This window comes from Suricata suricatta, chromosome 12 (assembly GCF_006229205.1).
Source record: "Suricata suricatta isolate VVHF042 chromosome 12, meerkat_22Aug2017_6uvM2_HiC, whole genome shotgun sequence".
Taxonomy (NCBI): domain Eukaryota; kingdom Metazoa; phylum Chordata; class Mammalia; order Carnivora; family Herpestidae; genus Suricata; species Suricata suricatta.
The window spans coordinates 12,803,223-12,819,082 of record NC_043711.1 but is presented as its reverse complement, the minus strand read 5'-3'; the positions used below and the strand labels follow the sequence as shown (position 1 = coordinate 12,819,082).

Here is a 15,860-nt window from a genome sequence, read left to right as displayed (position 1 = left end):
TCCGAGCCCCCGGATTCCCCTGCGCCCTCGCCCAGCCCCAGCCCCAGCCCCCAGGCCGTGTGCTGGCCCAGCGGCTGGCATTAGCTCCACCCGCCCGCTCTGCCTTCCTGTTCTCATATGCAATATCAGTCGTGGACCGGGGCGGCGGCCGCCACCCAGACAACGCGCTTCGGCTCGACGGCCCCCAGTATTGGCTGCCCAGTCCTGGGGCAGGGCCGGGGGCCGGGCCCGCCCATCCCCCATCTGCCGTTTTCCTTTCCACCGGGATGGGGGAAACGAAAGGAACCCCCCAGAACCAACAGAAAACACACAGAATAGGCTATTATTTATTTGTTTTTAATTTATTTTGTCATATTTTTGTAAAACGGCAGAAATGCAATAAAAAGTATATTTCAACAGTGCCCGAGGACAGAGCAGTGGAAGGGAGGCCATCAGGGAGCCCAGTGACTTGTGGTTGGCGCCGGCTTTTTGGGGACTGAGCAGGCCTGGGGTGGGTGCCCCTCCCATCCTGTGACTCTTGGGGCCCTCCTCCTAAGAACTGGGTCTTGAGGCCACAGATGGAAAACTCCAGACTGCACCAACTCTGAGACGGCCCAGATTTGGGGGCCGACTCCAGGCCTGGGGGCCCATGGGAGGAACCGCAGAGCCTGAGGCCCTGGCTTCAACATCCTAGACAAAGGAAGACATCTCAAAGTGTTGAAAAGGCTCCACAGTTCAGGTGCCAGGCCTGGGTCCTGGGCCCTGCAGGGGGAGAGGGGACACAGTCCTCTAGGCCGCACTTTCTGGCACAACTGCCTTCCAGGCTGCCATGTGAGGCATCAGGGCAGTGAAAGGAACTTGGGTTATGAAAACCAGAAGGCACCTGGCACCCAAGACTCAGTGTTGAGGGGATGGGCCTTTTGGGGTGCCATTGGGGAGTGGCCAGGATGCCCCACCATGGGACTGCCGTCAGACCCAAGCTGCTGGGGTTCTGTTGTGTGTTCAGGGACGGGACACGACCCCTCCCACCCTCAAGCATGTCCACAGCCCAAGGCTCAGAGCCTGATGGGCCCTGTCCCATGGCTGAGGACCACCAGGAGGGAGCCAGTGTGAGTCAGGGCCACTTTGCAGAGAAACCAGGGGTCACTGGAGGCAGAGAGCAGCCTGTGCAAAGGCACAGAGGTGTGGGAAGGCAGAGTTTGGTGTCTGAAGGAGAAGACTAAGGGGAGGTCCCAGAGGCAGGGGAGGTGGGCAGAGGCTGGCACGGGGAGACCACAGGGAGGCCTAGGTGGGCCATGGCCACTGGACCCCTGCCCAAGCCATGGATGGCACTGACAGATGAACCCAGTTCCTCACGGGGACACCGATGCCACAGAGGCGAGGGCAGGGGTACCACTGGCTCCCACTGTCCTGTGGACGTTGGAGCTGAAGTGCATTCACTGATCATCACGGACACCATGTGCCTGCCTGGGGTCAGACTAACCCCCTGGGACTGGGGGCCTCTGGGACCTGTGCCCACCACAGCACCACCAAGATCAAGCTTGCATTTTGTGAGCACCCGCCTCGTGACCACAGAGACTCAACACAGGTGTAAATGCCACCCGAAGCCGGGAGGAAAAGCCCCTTGGCCCCCAGGGCACAGCTGGGTGGTGAACCCTGGAACCTTCCACCGTGGGCAGCACCTGGCAGCCGCAGCCGGAGCAGTCTGGCTCAGGCAGGGGCCTCCGCAGTGATACTTGGGTTGGCATTTCTTCCAGCTCCACGGCCCAACCCCGCCCCACCCTCAAGGCTGTAGCACTCAGCTCCCGGGCCATGGCCCACCTGGGGCTGGTGTGGGGTGGGGGGAGAAGCAGTGTTCCCCCGCTTGGCCTCAAGCCTTCTGCCTGGAGCCTGAATCCCCTCCACGGCTCCAGGCTCAGGCCCAAACCCAGCCCAGCTGCCAGCCCGAGGAGGGGCTGTGTGACTTGCTGACCGACAGCCCCGGGGCTCAGTGCTCCTCGGAGCTCCACGTGCCTCGTCTCCGAACCGGGGGCACTCAAGGCCACGCCACCTGGGTTGTCTCCACAGTGGTTGGTGGGCAGGCCACCCTGACTCAAGACATCCAGGGTGTGGGGCTGACCGCAGTTATGTCCTTGGTGACATGGACCATCTCTCAGGAGCGTCCTGGTCCTCCGGGACACCTTGACGGCGAGGCATCGGGGCGGCTCCAGGCAGGTCTTGGCTCTGAGCACGGCGGCCACAGCAGGCCCATGAGAGAATCCAGGGGGTCCCAGGGCCCGAGCATGCGGCGGCCCTTCTTGGCTCCTCTTGGCGGTGATGAGGCAACTCTCAGTGGCTCCGTCCTCTGGGGCCGAGGCACACGGAGCCAAGACGCGAGGTCGAATAGGAAAGATCCTTTTATTGGGGTGGACACGGAGCACACGCTAGTCCATGATAAAATGACTTAAGAGAGAGATCCGGAAATGCCGACTTCTCCGCCTGGCGCACATTCAGAGCAGAGCCTGGCCACGAAATAGGTCCCAGCCAAGTCTTTAAGGCCCGGACTGGAGAGCAGGAGCAGAGAGGGGGCTCCCGCGCATGCAGCCGGCCCTTGCACACGTGCTCTGGTTTTTCCGGAAGAGAACTGGGGGACTGTAGGGGCACAAAGGGGGTTCTTGGGGGGTGGGGGGGAGGGTTGTGAATAACAATGTTTTAAAAAGCATCTACCAACATCACACTACTGGGTCTGACGTCCCCTTTAACCATCGCTTGGTACATTTTACAGCATAAATAAAAACTCACGGAAAATAAATACATCGGCTCCTATGAGGTTGGAAGTGGTGTGGATGGGAGGGTGTGGGTGGGCTGGGGGGGCGCTTACACAAGGCGGGTGGGCGAGGAGCAGACAAGACAGGAGGCGCCTGAGGGGGACTGAGAGTCTTAAGTGTCCTCGTGCATGTCCGGGCTGTCGGTCCGGGCGACCTTGCGGGGGGGCGCCGAGCTTTCACCCTCAAGGTCCACTTGTTCCTGGTCTCTCTTCTTGGCGGCGTTCTGAGAGGCAAGGGGAAAGAGAGGGGTGTCGGTCTCCATTTGGGTGAGCCCCCAAAATCCTGCCACTGGGCAGTCAACCCAGGGCCCCGCCCTGGGCTAAGGCACAGTCTTGGGGACCGCCAGCCCGAGACTGCCAGGCCTTTCCTGGGCCCTGTGAGGAGTCACCACGGCCAGCAATGGCCCACACTTTGCACAGAACGCTCAGAGCAGCAAGCCGCCTGGGGAAGGCACGCGTGGCCACCGAAGACGGAAGCAGGCCTGTGCGGGACCCTCCCCCCCCTCCCCCGCCCCCAACATGGTGGGAACCAAGGTCTGCAGGGCTGGGGAGGAGGACAGCGAGGGCCACGCAGCTGAGATTTTCTGAGCAGTCACTCCGTCACGGGGTCCTCCTCCAACCTCACCCACAGCGGGTCGCTGTCTGATGTTCAATGTTAGGCAAAAATCCCCAGACACACTGTGCTGCAGAACAACACATGCACGTTTTCATTCAAGAAAAAGAATAACATGTCCTGTGTTAGAGAGGCAGCCTCAGGGTGGGAGGGGCACACGAATTCACTGCAACTACAACCTCTCGTGTTGCCTGGAAGTTTGGGGTTTTTTTTAATGTTTATTTTTGAGAGAGAGAGTACGAGTGGGGGAGGAGCAGAGAGAGAGAGAGAGACAGAGAATCTGAAGCGGGCTCTGTGCTGACAGCAGAGAGCCCGACGTGGGGCTCGAACTCACAAACCGCGAGATCATGACCTGAGCCAAAGTCGGACGCTTAACCGACTGAGGCACCCAGGTGCCAGGGACTTTAATCATGTGTACATTTCACCACTAAACAGAGATTTTTGGCAACAGCACTAAAGTCTCTCTGCCGCACGGGCCATGCCAGCAGGCTGTAGAGAGCGAGGCCTCAGTGGCAGTTGGGCCTCTGGACTTCCTGACAAACTCCTGTCCATCCCTGAGTGCCGGAACCCTACGGGCTCGACACAGCCGTTCACTCCTCCGAAATGCTCTTCCCTCCCCTCCGAGGGTGCCTGGCAATCTGCTATCCAGCTACCCAACATCTGGTTTTCCAGCCACCCGTGTCCTTTCCCCGCTCAGAGCCCCCCTGCTGGCCACATGGTCCCCACGGGTCCCAGCACCTGACCCCACATGCCTTACCTTCTTGTCCCATTGCTGATGCAGGTAGCGCAAAAGGATGTTTGTCTTTTCTGTCACAATGACTGAAGAGAAAAGGCAGAGAAAGTTGTGGGAAGAGGCTGCAGGGGACACAGCCCCCACCCCGGCCTGTGCTGCCCCGACCCCCCCTGGACAGGCCCTCACCCCTTCTTGCTCTTCTGCCTGGCTCTGCCTGGGGGACCGTACTGGGACTCCAAGTCTGCACTCCCCCGCACAGGAGACCTCGGGAAGCCTAGAGTTTTCACTCCAACACACAGCCACTACGAGGGCCTGAGCCAGCTGCTCCCCCTCGCCCCTGCTTCCCAGGGAGACCTCTGCTGTGCGTGGGGCTCCGCCCCCAGGTCAGGGAAGGAAACCTGGCACAGGGGCCCCGGGAATCCCTGGAACGCAGGTCCCTACTACTGTGCCCTGGGGACCACAGAACCCACTCCGCAAGTGCCCGGCAGGCTGCCTTCACAATTCAAATAAAACACAACCAGATAACCTCCAGGCCATCCTGCTCTGCGGAATCCGTGTCCTTCTCGGTCCCCTCTACCTGGCCGCCCCCCTCCCTAAGCTGCCCACCCCAGGCTGGGTGGGGACCCCTCCCCGTAGTACTCGGCTCAGAGTCTGGGACACGGCGCTGGCAGGGGACACCCAAACTCCTGGGAGGTGAAGGGGAGGGGGCCAGTGAGCAGCAGGGGAGGGCTACTGGGGGCCCCCTTGGGGCCAGCATGTGGGGATCAGGAGGGTTGTGGAAAGAGCCTGGCTTCTCACTGCCGCAGGCATCCCATGGGTCCCCACCTACACCGCCCTGGGGCCCTTCCTCTTGGCAGCCAGCTTGAGACAGACTGACAGAGGCCACTCACTCTGTTCCGACGGGTACTCCCGCGTGGGCAGGTAGACTGAGGGACGGCGGTTCTGCAGGAAAGTCGAGGAGGTCAGGAGAGCAGGCAGGCTGGCTGGGGGCCCCTCCCCCGTCAACTGGGCACCCACCCTCCCATGAAAGCATCAGTGTGCAAGGATGTGGCCATGTCGTCCCCTGTCCCCCCACCCGGCAGCTCCACGGCCAGTCCCAGTGCCCAGAAGGCGCACTCACCGAAGCTTTGCACACAGAGTCAGCGTGAAATCGACTAAAATTGCTTTTGTTGTAGACAGGCAGGCCTTTCAAAAAATCTGCCTAGAAAACAGGGAAGGTGGTAAGTGAGACGGGGCCGCAGGCCGTGCCATCCCCAGGTGCCGAGAGACTGGGCTTCCAGCACCTTCCAGTTCCCTTCCTCAGCTCTTCCAGGTACGTCTTCCAGAATGCACCCTTAAGCTGGCTACCTGAGGTGCACACTGTTAGGACCAGAAAAAAGTAGCTCTGGGATGACTGAGCATTCCCTTCTGGGGTCCTCACAACAGCCCTGTAACCAGAGGGGAGGTGGGGAAATGGAGGTTCAGCAAGGACAAGCCACCTGTTGGACGTCAGGAGCGAGCGGCAGGGTGGGGAGTCGAACCCGGGCCCAGACCCGCCCTCTGTGCTTGCTGAATGTCAAACACCGGATCTCGTTTCCGAGTATCCACCTTGACCGAGCCCTGGGATGGAGAAGGACTCAGACCCGAAAAAACTCTGTGGGCCAGAGTGACAGTAAACAGGGGTAGGGGAGCAGGGCCCCAGGGGGAAGGGGAGAGGGCAGCCGGGACAAGGCTGCTGCAGAATGGAGAGGGGAAGCCAGGGCCAAATGAGCTCCCAAGTCCTAAGAAAACTCAGAAATCAAGTCTTAGTGTGCCGCCACCAGGTTGTTCAAGTTGGCTGAGCTTCTCAGAAAATGCTGTGTGAACCAAAGCAGACAGGGGTGTGAACAGGGGCCGGCTCAGGGGCTGCTCCTGGGGTCCCGACCTGGAGACTGTGCCACGTGGGGAAGGTGACCCGTCCACGGCACAGAGCCAGGCCCATGCAGCTGCTGGGAGCCAGCAACAGTATCCGCTCACAGCTCTGACCTGCCAGAGGTCCTTTTTCCCTGGTACTCAGGCGTGAGCTGGGCAAGAAAGGGGAAAGACCCTGATTCTGGGTAGGAAGTGATGGGGGCGATAAAGGCCTGGGAGAGCCATTTCCACCTGAGGAAACTGAGGCCCGAGAGCCTGAGGGTGCTCAGGGAGGGACGGTGGCCAAGAGCCTGGGGTGGAGGGGACTTCTCAGCGGGATAGCAGGGCAGCGTTGTCATCAAGCTCAGAGTGGGGCACCGCCAGGGACCGGAGTCACCCCGTAATAAAGACGAGCCAATGGAGGCAGAAAGGTCACCCGTCTGAGTTCCCCCAGCCCCAACAAAAAAACAAGGAATCAGATTTTACCCAGGTGCCCCCAACCTCAGAGGCCAAGCTCATTGTGTTACGTGACATACCAGTGCCTCAGTTTCTCCTCCTGAAAGCCAAGGCCTCAGAGCCCCCGAAGGTTACGCTAACTCTCCCCCCTTGGGAGATCCAGCCCCATACCTGAGCCAGGGCTCAGCAACGTCAGGGTGGGTGCTGTCTAGTGACCACCCCCCTTCCAGGGCAGGGGACAGCAGGTGTCCTCACCTCTGTAGGACCCAGCCCTTCCTCCCCCGAACCCTGGTGAGACCACAGCACCACAGGGAAGTGGGGGTGTGGGATCGGACTCCCCCACCCACCGAGCAGGCAGCCCTCGAATCCAGGTGGCCTACTGCCCCGAGGCTAACTCAAAGCCCCTCCAATGTGCCTCTTCCATCCCAGGACCCCTGCCCCAACTCCAGCCCAGGCTGTGGGACCAACTTCATCCATCCTGCACAGGTTTCCTCAGGCTCCTGCTAGGTGGCAGGCCCTGCACCAGGCAGCGGGGCATCGGAGAAGCCACAGCAGACCTGCCCTCGCCCTGGGAAGCACGGAGTACCTGGGGACACAGGTGGGACTCAAAGACCATGAGGACCAGCTGTTGGGAGGGGATGTGCAAGATCCAGGACAGCACTGGGGAGAAATGTGACTGCTTTGGGGGCTCAGGAGGGGCTGCCCGGAAGCAATGATGCAGGCGCTGAGACCCGAAGGGTGAGGAAAGGCTCTTGTCCCTGCTCAAACCCCTCCAAAGCCCTGGCTCTCGGCCCACACTGTCCTCCTGCCACAAGGCACAAGGCCTCTGGGCTGCGCTGGTCCTGGGCCACCCTCCCAGGATGCCCCTCCCTCCTGCACATGGGCAACACCCACCAACCTCTCCACGCAGCTCAAAATCCCCCAGTTCCAAATCCCCTGGGGCCCCTTCCCTCTCTCCACACCTCGGGAACCTCTGCTAGAGCCCCATCACACCCAGGTCTCTGTTTACATGTCCATCTCCCTCCCTCCCTGAGGGGAGGACTGTCTTAATCCTGGGTGACTTGGTGCAAGTGACCTCCCAGCCTGGGAAAGAGCTTCTCATGCTCCCTTGAAGGCCAGCTGTTAGCAGCAGTGCGTTGTGCTGAATGAATGAATGAATGAATGAAGACGGTATGACCAGTATTTCCTGTGAGCCAAGCAGGAAAACAAGGCCTCAGGCGCAGGGGAGAAATCCTCGAGCCAGCCAGACTCATCCTCGCCAAAGCCGGGCCCACACGCTGTGCACTGGGCCAGCAAACCCTCACTGTACATGGGTGCCATCTTGCGCAGGCAGCCCACCAGTGGACCCGTAATGTGCCTGGGGAGGAGAGACAAGGGGCCTCCTGAAGTCAGGAAGGGCTCCTCTGAGAGGGTGATGTTGAGGGGTGCCTGGGTGGCTCAGTCAGTTGAGTGAGAGGGTGATGTTGGAGAAAGAACATTCCAGGCCGAAGGAGCAACAGATGCAAAGGCCCTGGGGTGGAAGGGACTTAGAGTGTGAGGACATGAAAACAAGGCCAGTGTGGCTGGAGAGTGCAGAAGAAGAGATGAAGAGGGCACAGATGAGATCACATGGGTGGACAGGGGCATTGGGGGAAAGGGGGCAGCTGGCGTCTCATCTGGGTTACAAGAAACCCCTAGCATGGGACCCCTGGGGGGCTCAGTGGGCAAAGCATTACTTGGGCTCAGGTCAAGATCTGTTGGGTTCCTGAGTTCAAGCCCCACATCAGGCTCTCTGCCTTCAGCACAGAGCCTACTTCAGATCCTCTGTCCTTCTCCCCCCGCCCCTCCTCTGCTCACACTCATGCACACACTTTCTCAAAAATAAACATTGGAAAAAAAAAAGAACTCCCTAGAGTATCTTATATGCTAGAAAGCGATATAACGAGATTCACATTTTAAGTTACAAGCGAGCTGCTGGTTCTGGGTGAATTACAGACTGCCGGCGGGGGGGGGGGGCGGTGTAGGACGAACGGAGGTGAGGTCACCAGGGAAGAGGCTGGGGCAGGCATCTAGACAAGGGTGGCAGGGCCAGGACCAGGGTAGGGAACTGTGGACCAATTCACGATGCACCCTAGAAGCAGAGCCATCACACCTTCTTATGGATGTGGGGGATGAGACTGCGGCAATGACTCACAGCGACCCCCGGGCTTGGGGACCCACAGGCCCATCTCCTCCTTCCTTTGCCAATCCCTCACCGCATCCAGTGGGCCAGGGGACTGTGGGGTTTTGACTTGCCCTGCGAATGCTGGCATCACCTCTGTCGGCTCTGAGGTGGGGGTGGGGGTGGGGGCTTCAGCACAACTCTGATGTCAAGTCACCATCCCACTTTGCAGGCTGGGGGACAGAGCCCCAAAGAACCACTATAACCAAAATCCCAGGGTGAGCGCATGGCCCAACCAGTTGGCATTATTCCCACTTCAAGATGAGAAGCCAGCGGGAAGAAGATGTCACCAGCCCCAAGTCACCCGGCTCATCTGTTGAGCGTTCGCTGTCTATAGCCCTTCACGAAATCAGTTCTCTGAATTGTCACAACTCTATCAAGTCTGAACCGTTGCTACCTCCATTTCACGGGGAAAGGCCTGGGATCGGAGAGACGAAGTTGCTCCCTCCTAGGGGAAGGTCGGGGCCCGGAATGCTGAGGGTAGGATCATGGCTCTGGGGGACCTGGGCAGCCTGTGATGTCGCACTTCCTTTGGCTACAAAGCTCCACAAGTCACAATGACAAGCCCCCTCCCCCGCCCCAACGCCCAGGCCAGCCTCCCAAACCCTCCCGCACTGGAAAGACCCGGGCCGGGAAAGCCGAGGACGAGGCCTGAAATGGGGGTCTCGGGGGACCCCATCCCCACCCCCACCGATTTCCGGGAGAGCAGCGACCCGGAAATGAATGGGTTGTCAGGGCCTGGAAGCCTACAAGGGGTCAGGGGTCGGAGAGAAGGAGCTGGAGAGGGGTCGAGGGGAAGCTCACAGCAGGGTCCCGAGGTTGAAGGTTATAGGGCAGAGCGAGAGATGGGGCGGAGCCTGAGGGGGCCGGGCTGGGAGGTAAGGGGCTTCAGGGATTCCTAGAGGTGGGTGGGCCCGCGGCGCCATTTTGTCGAACGGAGAGGGAGTACGGGCCCGGCAGCCTCTCTCACCATCTTCTGTTTCCTCCGTCGCTGCCTCAGCCACCGCCTCAGCCACCGCCGCCGCCACCAGAGCCGCCTTCTTAGCCGCCGCCGCACAGTAACTTCCAGCCACAGCACAGCCCACACTGATGGCGCCGCCACCCCCCTCATTGGCCCGCACTCTAGCCCCGCCCCAAGGATAGAGGCCTCTGCGCCCTCCCATTGGCCATACCCCTCTAAATCACACGTCCATTGGCCACCACACCTCCTCCTTTCGTGGTCAAGTTCGATTGTAGAAGCAAAACCCCGCCCGGGAATTGGAAGCGAAGGCAGCGAAATCCGGAAGTGGGCGAGGCCGTGCCCCGAAGTCTTTTGGGATTTGTAGTCCACAACTCCGGGAGGTTCCGCAAGTCTCTCGACTTTCTAGCGTTTACTTCGCTATTTCATGTGGTGGTTCTTGTAGTTTCCACAGCAGCCCCGGAAGTGAGGGACCCACCGTAAACTCCCAGCCTCCTCCGCAGGGTCCCAACCTGTTAACAGATCTAAACTGTTCTGCACTTGCTGTTTAATACCTTTCAACTGACAGCTCAGATTCTCTCGTTCGAACGCCCCCGTGGTGTCCCAGGCCCCCAAGGATCCAGTCCCATCTCCTTGGCCCCGAATTTTGGAACCCTCCGGCATCTCTCAGTCGCGTTTTATCTTGACGCCTGAGTCTAGTACCTTCTCCCTTTGGGCCCTCCCAGGTCCTGGTACTTCTTCCAGGAAGTCTCCTCTGATTTCATTCTTTCCAAGTCCAAGCCAGGTGCTTCCTCTAGACTCCCACAGCCCTCGCAGTCCTCTTCTCAGCCCTAACTCCGCTGTCTCTAAGCTGCCTGGATACAAATCAAGTGCCCTTCCCTTGCCTACTGATAGCCTGACAAGGACAAGGACCCACCATTACATAGGAAGTACTCAATAGTATTAAGTGGAAGCTATTAGGTATTATTATTCCAATACCATAGCAAAGGAGAAACAATCACCTCATTTCATAAGAGCCAAATGAGCCTTAGAGGGCTAAGGCCTTTGCTCAAGGTCATACAACGAATCCCCAAGGAGGAGAATTCAAACACCTTCCCCCTCCCCATAAGCCTCCCCCAGACCTGTGGAAAATTAGAAAATATAAGACGAACGGAAATGTGAACATTTATTATTAGACAATGATATTAAGGAACTGTTAACCATTTTTTTAGGTGTGAAAAGTTTTTCTGGTTATGTTTTCAAAAGGCCTGTCATCAGGCCTGGAGTGTTTAAAAAGGCCTTTCTAGAAGAGATGAATTCTGATATACTTACAGAAGAAATAACCCGATACCTGGGATTTGCTCCAAAATAACATAGGAGGGGGCAGGTGGGTTGTGGGTAATGGGTGGTCAGAGCCGTGTACAGAGTACACGGGTTCACTGTACTATTCAGTGGCCTGTTGCTGTATGTTCGAAATTCTTCCTATTTCAAAATCGTAGAAAGGGACTAGGTCTGGCTTCCTACTCCCACTTTCAGTCCAGCCCCAGACTTCTCCCCCTGGGCCAACCCCACGATTTGAGGTGCTCGCATATCTGCGTCGTCCAGGCTCCCCACAAAAGCAACGGCAGGTGAGATCCCAGGAGAGAGAAAGGCTTTAATGGGGGTCCCGCGCGGTCAGCGTCGCACTCCTCAATGGCTCAGAGACTTGCGGCCTTTGTGCATGCGGCGGAGGATGACCTGGACGCCGGCCGCCGTGCTCAAACGCCGGATCCAGCCGTGTTTGTGCTTGCGTTTGATGTTACTCGGCTGATACTCGTTTCCACGCGCCTTTCCCCGGCTCTGCTGTGTGGCGACGAGTCCCCAGGCGTCGGGGAGCCCCAGCCAGGCCGGGGACTGGAGCCACCTGCGGGGGCAGAGAGACGGTGCGAAAGGTCAGAAGGGGGAGCTCTGTGACTTCGGCGTGACGCTCAACTACTCTGGAGCCTCGGCTCCCCTATCCGTGCCGGGACGGAGCCTGGCTGCAAAAGGCGCTCCGTAAAGGCGCAAGGTGGTGGCAAGTCATGGTGTCCGTATACAACCGACACGAGAGCCTGACACCGCCCTCGTTTCCAGATATGGGGAAGGGTCCCCGTAAAGACTTACCTGACGCGGCCCAAGTGGCGACCTACGGATCCGACTGAGAAAGCCATGTCTAGCCGCCCGTCGCGTCGTCTCCACGCCGGCTATTCCAAAGCTAATAGGCTCTGCCGCTGCAGAGCGAAACCTTATGGGAAATGTAGTTTTTCCTACAGCAGAGCCCGCATGGTCACTGGAGCCTCCGGGCGTTGCCGTTCTGCGCCTGCGTCTCATCAGTGTGAGCGTCCTTACCCGCAAGGGAGTGTAGTTCTTCATGTCGACCAACAGGTGGCAGACGAATGGCACCTCTTCGGCGTGCGCCTGCGTGCCAGACGTTGCTGGGAGCCGTCGTTCCTTCTCCCGTCGACCAGCAGAGGGTGCCGGGAGGTGACCGTGGCGCAGCTGGGGGCAGCCTCTGGAAACGGCTGGTTGATCCTCCTTCTCCAGCAGGAGGCAGGCAGATGGCACACAGCTGGCTGGCAGCATTTCTAAGTGCCCAGCCAAGTCTCTGCTCCTTGGCGGGGTGCCCAGGAGACCTGAATTGGTGTTGGCCGGATGTCCTTGGGGTGGTCCCTGCTCCTCTGGGGGATTCAGGTTCTCAGTTGTAAAACTCATGTGTTTCAACTTGCCCTTGGTGGTGGCTCCATTCGGGCCCTAGAAAATGTTTTCTTCTAATACTCAGATCTGAACGCTTTCCCTTCTCATACAGCCTCTATGGCTCCGCACTGCCCCAAGAAAAACATCCAGCTCTGCTAGCAAGCACATGAAGCCCTTCCCCCACACATACAATTTCATCCACACTCTCCAATGCCTGATGCCCCCCCTATTCAACTCCCCCGCCCCCATTCATCTTTTAAAATCCTGCTCAGTGGGGCGCCTGGATGGCTCGGTCGGTTAAGCTACCGACTTCAGCTCAGGTCATGATCTCTGGGTTTGTGGGTTCCAGCCCAGACGGGCTCTGTGCTGACAGCTCAGAGCCTGGAGCCTGCTTCTGATTCTGTGTCTCCCTCTCTCTCTGTCCCTCCCCCACTCAGGCCCTGTTTCTCTCTCTCAATAACAAAACAAAAAAATTAATAAAAAATAAAAATAATAAAATCCTCAGATATTTTCCTCTCCCCCAATCCCCTCCCTCCCTGTGGCCAACTATGCCCCAATATAACTCTCCTCAGACTCTCCAAAAGCCCAGGGGCCCCTCAAGGGCCAGACTTGGGGCTGAGTGGCTGCAGGCTCCCCAGAATTTCCCAACTTGGAGGGCCCAGAGAGGGGGAAAGGGGACTGTTTACTGCATGAATCAACTGTAGTCTCCCAGGAGCACCCTGAGTGGGCAAGAGTGGGTGGTGGGACCTAATCCAGCTCTGGCAGCAAATTCCAAGAGCTGGGCGTGGGCAAGGAATGGTTAACCCCTTGTCCCCTGAAGCCCATCCTACCTGCACCATCGCGCAGCAAACCCCTACAGTATGATACTACTAAACCAGTACAATCATAATGTCAATAATGTATTGAGCACTTAGCGTGCTGGGTGCTTTTAGCTGCAGAGCAAACTCAGGGGATTTATTTCATAGGGAAATACGAAGTCTCAGAGAAGTGGCTTGCCCAAGGTCACATATCAACAAAGGGCAGAGACTGAATTTGAACCTTGGGATCTCTGACTCCAGCTGGGACCCACAGAGTCACTGGTTAAATTGGCCAACGGTTAAATTGGCTGTTCTGTGAAACTCCAGTTCATCCCTTTAAAGGTTTAAAGAATAATAATTTCCGGGACTTGATACCACAAAGCCGTGGTTTTAAGTCTACTTCTGCCCCCACAGCCCCGCAGCTTGCCTTGTGACTTTGTGCCCTTCATGAGCCTCAGTTTCCCCACCTGAAATTGGAAAGATCTGGGAATCTCTAGAACAAAAAGGTCAGCAGAGAGAGAGGACGGACCATGGGGTCCCCTTTGGAGGGTACAGGGCAGTTCGGAGGCAGGGGTTAGCCGAGGGGACCCTATTCGCATTAAAGGGCTCCAGCTGCTGCCTCCCGAGAGCTCCGCAGACCCCAGTTTGAGACCCCTTCTCGGCCTTGAGCCAGGCCCAATCCCTCCCTCCACCTTGTTAAGCCCCTGAGGGGGGCGGGGCCGTTACTTCACGAGCCCGCCTCAATCTCAGAGCTGCGGCCAATGATTGGCAGTATAACTAGGCCAGGTCAGTTCATAGCTATGATTCGTCGAGGGGCCCGTCCGTCGGCATGCGGCCCCTCCCCCCGGAGAGAGAATTAAAGGGCCGGCTCTCTGGGCGGCCGCGGGATGCCCCCGCGCTGACCGCCATGGGCCCGAGGCTGCCCGCGTAGACGCGCCTGGCTCGACCCCGTGCCACCATGTAAAACGGCGCCGCGGGCGGACGCTGGATTCTCCGCCGGGGACCCCTCCGCCCAGCCCCGGGCTACGGGGCCCTCGATGAGGTGAGCAGGGAGCGGGCTCTGGAAGGGGGGCACGAGTCCCCGGGGCTTCCACTTCGGAAGGGGGTGTGCACAAAGCCAGTTCTCGGGCTCTTAGGAACCCGCGGAGCCCCAGTGGTCTCGACCCCGCTGCAGGGCTGACTAGCACCTGAGAGGCAGGGATCTGCTTTTGGGAGGGGACCTGGTGTGGCGCATTTGCGTCCCCCTCCGCAATCCAGGGTTAGGATCTCAGTGGAGCGAGAGGAGAGACCTGCTCCATCTCTATCAGCAAGTACAGGCCATCGCAGGCCGTGCCTTCTGCGCGTCTTATCCCCAGGGTTCACAGGAGGGGACGGGGGAGGGGTTGGTCCCTTCTCCAGGCCCTAGACAATGGGGGTGCGCTGCACGGGTATCCCCCTTGAGTTATGTAACTGCCTGTGGTTGCCATGGACACGGAGGGGGTAGCCCAGGGAGCAGGATGGAGGCCTGGAGGCCCCCAGGGAGGGCCATACCTTCTCCATCCTCATCTCCACCTTTGGGGATTGTGTGTCAGACCCCCAGAAACAAGGGTACTGATGGGGGGTGGGGGGACATACAGGATGTCTGGGCTTCCATTTGTCCGTCTGTGAAACAGACCCAGTCTGTGTCTTGGGGAGCTGAACAAGGCCTTCTGGAGCTCGGTCCCTAACTCCCTGAGGGCCTCACCTTTCAGGAGCCAGGTTCAGAGGCCTGGGATGGGGGCTCCTTGGAATCTGCACCTTTGTAGATGCCTTCAGAAGCAGTCAGAATGTGCTAAAGTAAGTTAGTGAGAGTGTGTGCATGAATAAATGGATGGATGGATGGATGGATGGATGGATAAACGAATGAATGAATGGGCTTAGGAAGCCATAACTGCTATAATCCTGAGCTGGGGGCAGGGAAGGGGGGGAGTCCTCATTTGCTACAATGTCCCCTCCTCCAAGATAAAGGAATGAATGAAATGAATGAATGAATGGGTTTAGGAAGCCATAACTGCTATAACCCTGAGCTGGGGGGAGGGGGTCCTCATTTGCTATAATGTCCCCTCCTCCAAGAAGCACCCCTTGACTACACCACATTCCCTGTGGACACCTCTTGGGGGGCAGCCACAGCCAGGTCCTTCTCTCTAGGACAAACTAGGCTAGCCCAGGAGGGTTGCCAGCCACCACGCAGGCACCGACTAGACAGAACGTTTTGGTGCTTGGCTAGATCTGTGCCTCCAAACACTGGGGGCCAGAAGGTGCCTCCTAGGGCAGCTCACCTGCCCCAAGTGCAGGGATTGGGTGCTGTGGGGGTGGAGGGCTCCTCACTGAGATGGCCCCTGAGGTGGACGTGCCCCCACTTCCAGGACACACCATGCTGACTGGGGTGACCGATGGGATCTTCTGCTGCCTGCTGGGCGCACCACCCAACGCTGTGGGGCCGCTGGAGAGCGTCGAGTCCAGTGATGGCTACACCTTTGTGGAGGTCAAGCCCGGCCGTGTGCTGCGGGTGAAGCACGCGGGGCCCGCCCCAGCCCCTAACCCACCTCCACCACTGGCAGATGCTGCCCAGGGGGACCGGTCGGGCTTGGTGCGCTGCCAGCGCCGAATTACCGTGTACCGCAACGGGCGGTTACTGGTGGAGAACCTGGGCCGGGCACCTCGTGCTGACCTCCTGCACGGGCAGAATGGCTCCGGGGAGCCGCCGGCCGCCCTAGAGGTGGAGCTGGCGGACCCGGCG

General features: G+C 58.8%; 4 protein-coding genes across 6 annotated transcripts in view; 2 read left to right on the top strand and 2 right to left on the bottom strand.

Moving 5' to 3' along the window:
* Window positions 1-397, top strand: part of ANO8 (anoctamin 8) — a 10,805-nt gene extending 10,408 nt beyond the window's left edge. Inside the window, exon 19 of the mRNA XM_029917851.1 lies at window positions 7-397. Within this exon, the coding sequence (XP_029773711.1) occupies window positions 7-84 (78 nt within the window). The 3' untranslated portion in view covers window positions 85-397. The remainder of the gene's footprint in view (window positions 1-6) is intronic.
* DDA1 (DET1 and DDB1 associated 1) lies at window positions 326-9,782 on the bottom strand. 3 transcript variants are annotated; one of them, XR_003900718.1, is made up of 6 exons: window positions 9,627-9,782; window positions 5,252-5,332; window positions 5,022-5,073; window positions 4,156-4,217; window positions 2,840-3,009; window positions 326-2,632 (listed from the first exon to the last, which is right to left on the bottom strand). XR_003900718.1 is itself a non-coding variant. In XM_029916104.1 (5 exons), exons 1-5 carry the CDS (start codon window positions 9,765-9,767, stop codon window positions 2,899-2,901), a joined length of 447 nt encoding a protein of 148 aa, XP_029771964.1. In that variant the 5' UTR covers window positions 9,768-9,782; the 3' UTR covers window positions 2,700-2,898. The 3 variants fall into 3 exon arrangements, 1 of the variants encoding a protein (XP_029771964.1); XR_003900719.1 differs by lacking the exon at window positions 9,627-9,782 and adding an exon at window positions 9,054-9,181; XM_029916104.1 differs by lacking the exon at window positions 326-2,632 and having other exon boundaries at window positions 2,700-3,009.
* Window positions 9,783-10,765: 983 nt separating this feature from the next.
* MRPL34 (mitochondrial ribosomal protein L34) lies at window positions 10,766-11,926 on the bottom strand. Its single transcript, XM_029916105.1, has 2 exons — window positions 11,736-11,926; window positions 10,766-11,496 (listed from the first exon to the last, which is right to left on the bottom strand). The coding sequence occupies exons 1-2, from the start codon at window positions 11,780-11,782 to the stop codon at window positions 11,283-11,285; spliced, it is 261 nt and encodes an 86-aa protein (XP_029771965.1). The 5' UTR covers window positions 11,783-11,926; the 3' UTR covers window positions 10,766-11,282.
* A 2,017-nt stretch (window positions 11,927-13,943) lies between these two features.
* ABHD8 (abhydrolase domain containing 8) overlaps window positions 13,944-15,860 on the top strand; it is a 7,397-nt gene continuing 5,480 nt past the window's right edge. The window contains exons 1-2 of the mRNA XM_029918630.1: window positions 13,944-14,144; window positions 15,487-15,859. Of these exons, the coding sequence (XP_029774490.1) occupies window positions 15,495-15,859 (365 nt within the window). The 5' untranslated portion in view covers window positions 13,944-14,144; window positions 15,487-15,494. The remainder of the gene's footprint in view (window positions 14,145-15,486; window position 15,860) is intronic.

What these genes read in the sequence shown, in the direction of transcription:
- MRPL34 (XM_029916105.1), bottom strand. Translation starts at nt 11,782, where the DNA reads ATGGCTTTCTCAGTCGGATCCGTAGGTCGCCACTTGGGCCGCGTCAG. An exon ending in CGCCACTTGGGCCGCGTCAG is followed by an intron (nt 11,497 to 11,735) that starts GTAAGTCTTTAC and finishes CTGCCCCCGCAG; the next exon opens with GTGGCTCCAGTCCCCGGCCT.
- DDA1 (XM_029916104.1), bottom strand. Translation starts at nt 9,767, where the DNA reads ATGAGGGGGGTGGCGGCGCCATCAGTGTGGGCTGTGCTGTGGCTGGAA. An exon ending in GACGGAGGAAACAGAAGATG is followed by an intron (nt 5,333 to 9,626) that starts GTGAGAGAGGCT and finishes CCTGTTTTCTAG; the next exon opens with GCAGATTTTTTGAAAGGCCT. An exon ending in ATCAGCAATGGGACAAGAAG is followed by an intron (nt 3,010 to 4,155) that starts GTAAGGCATGTG and finishes CTTGCCTCTCAG; the next exon opens with AACGCCGCCAAGAAGAGAGA.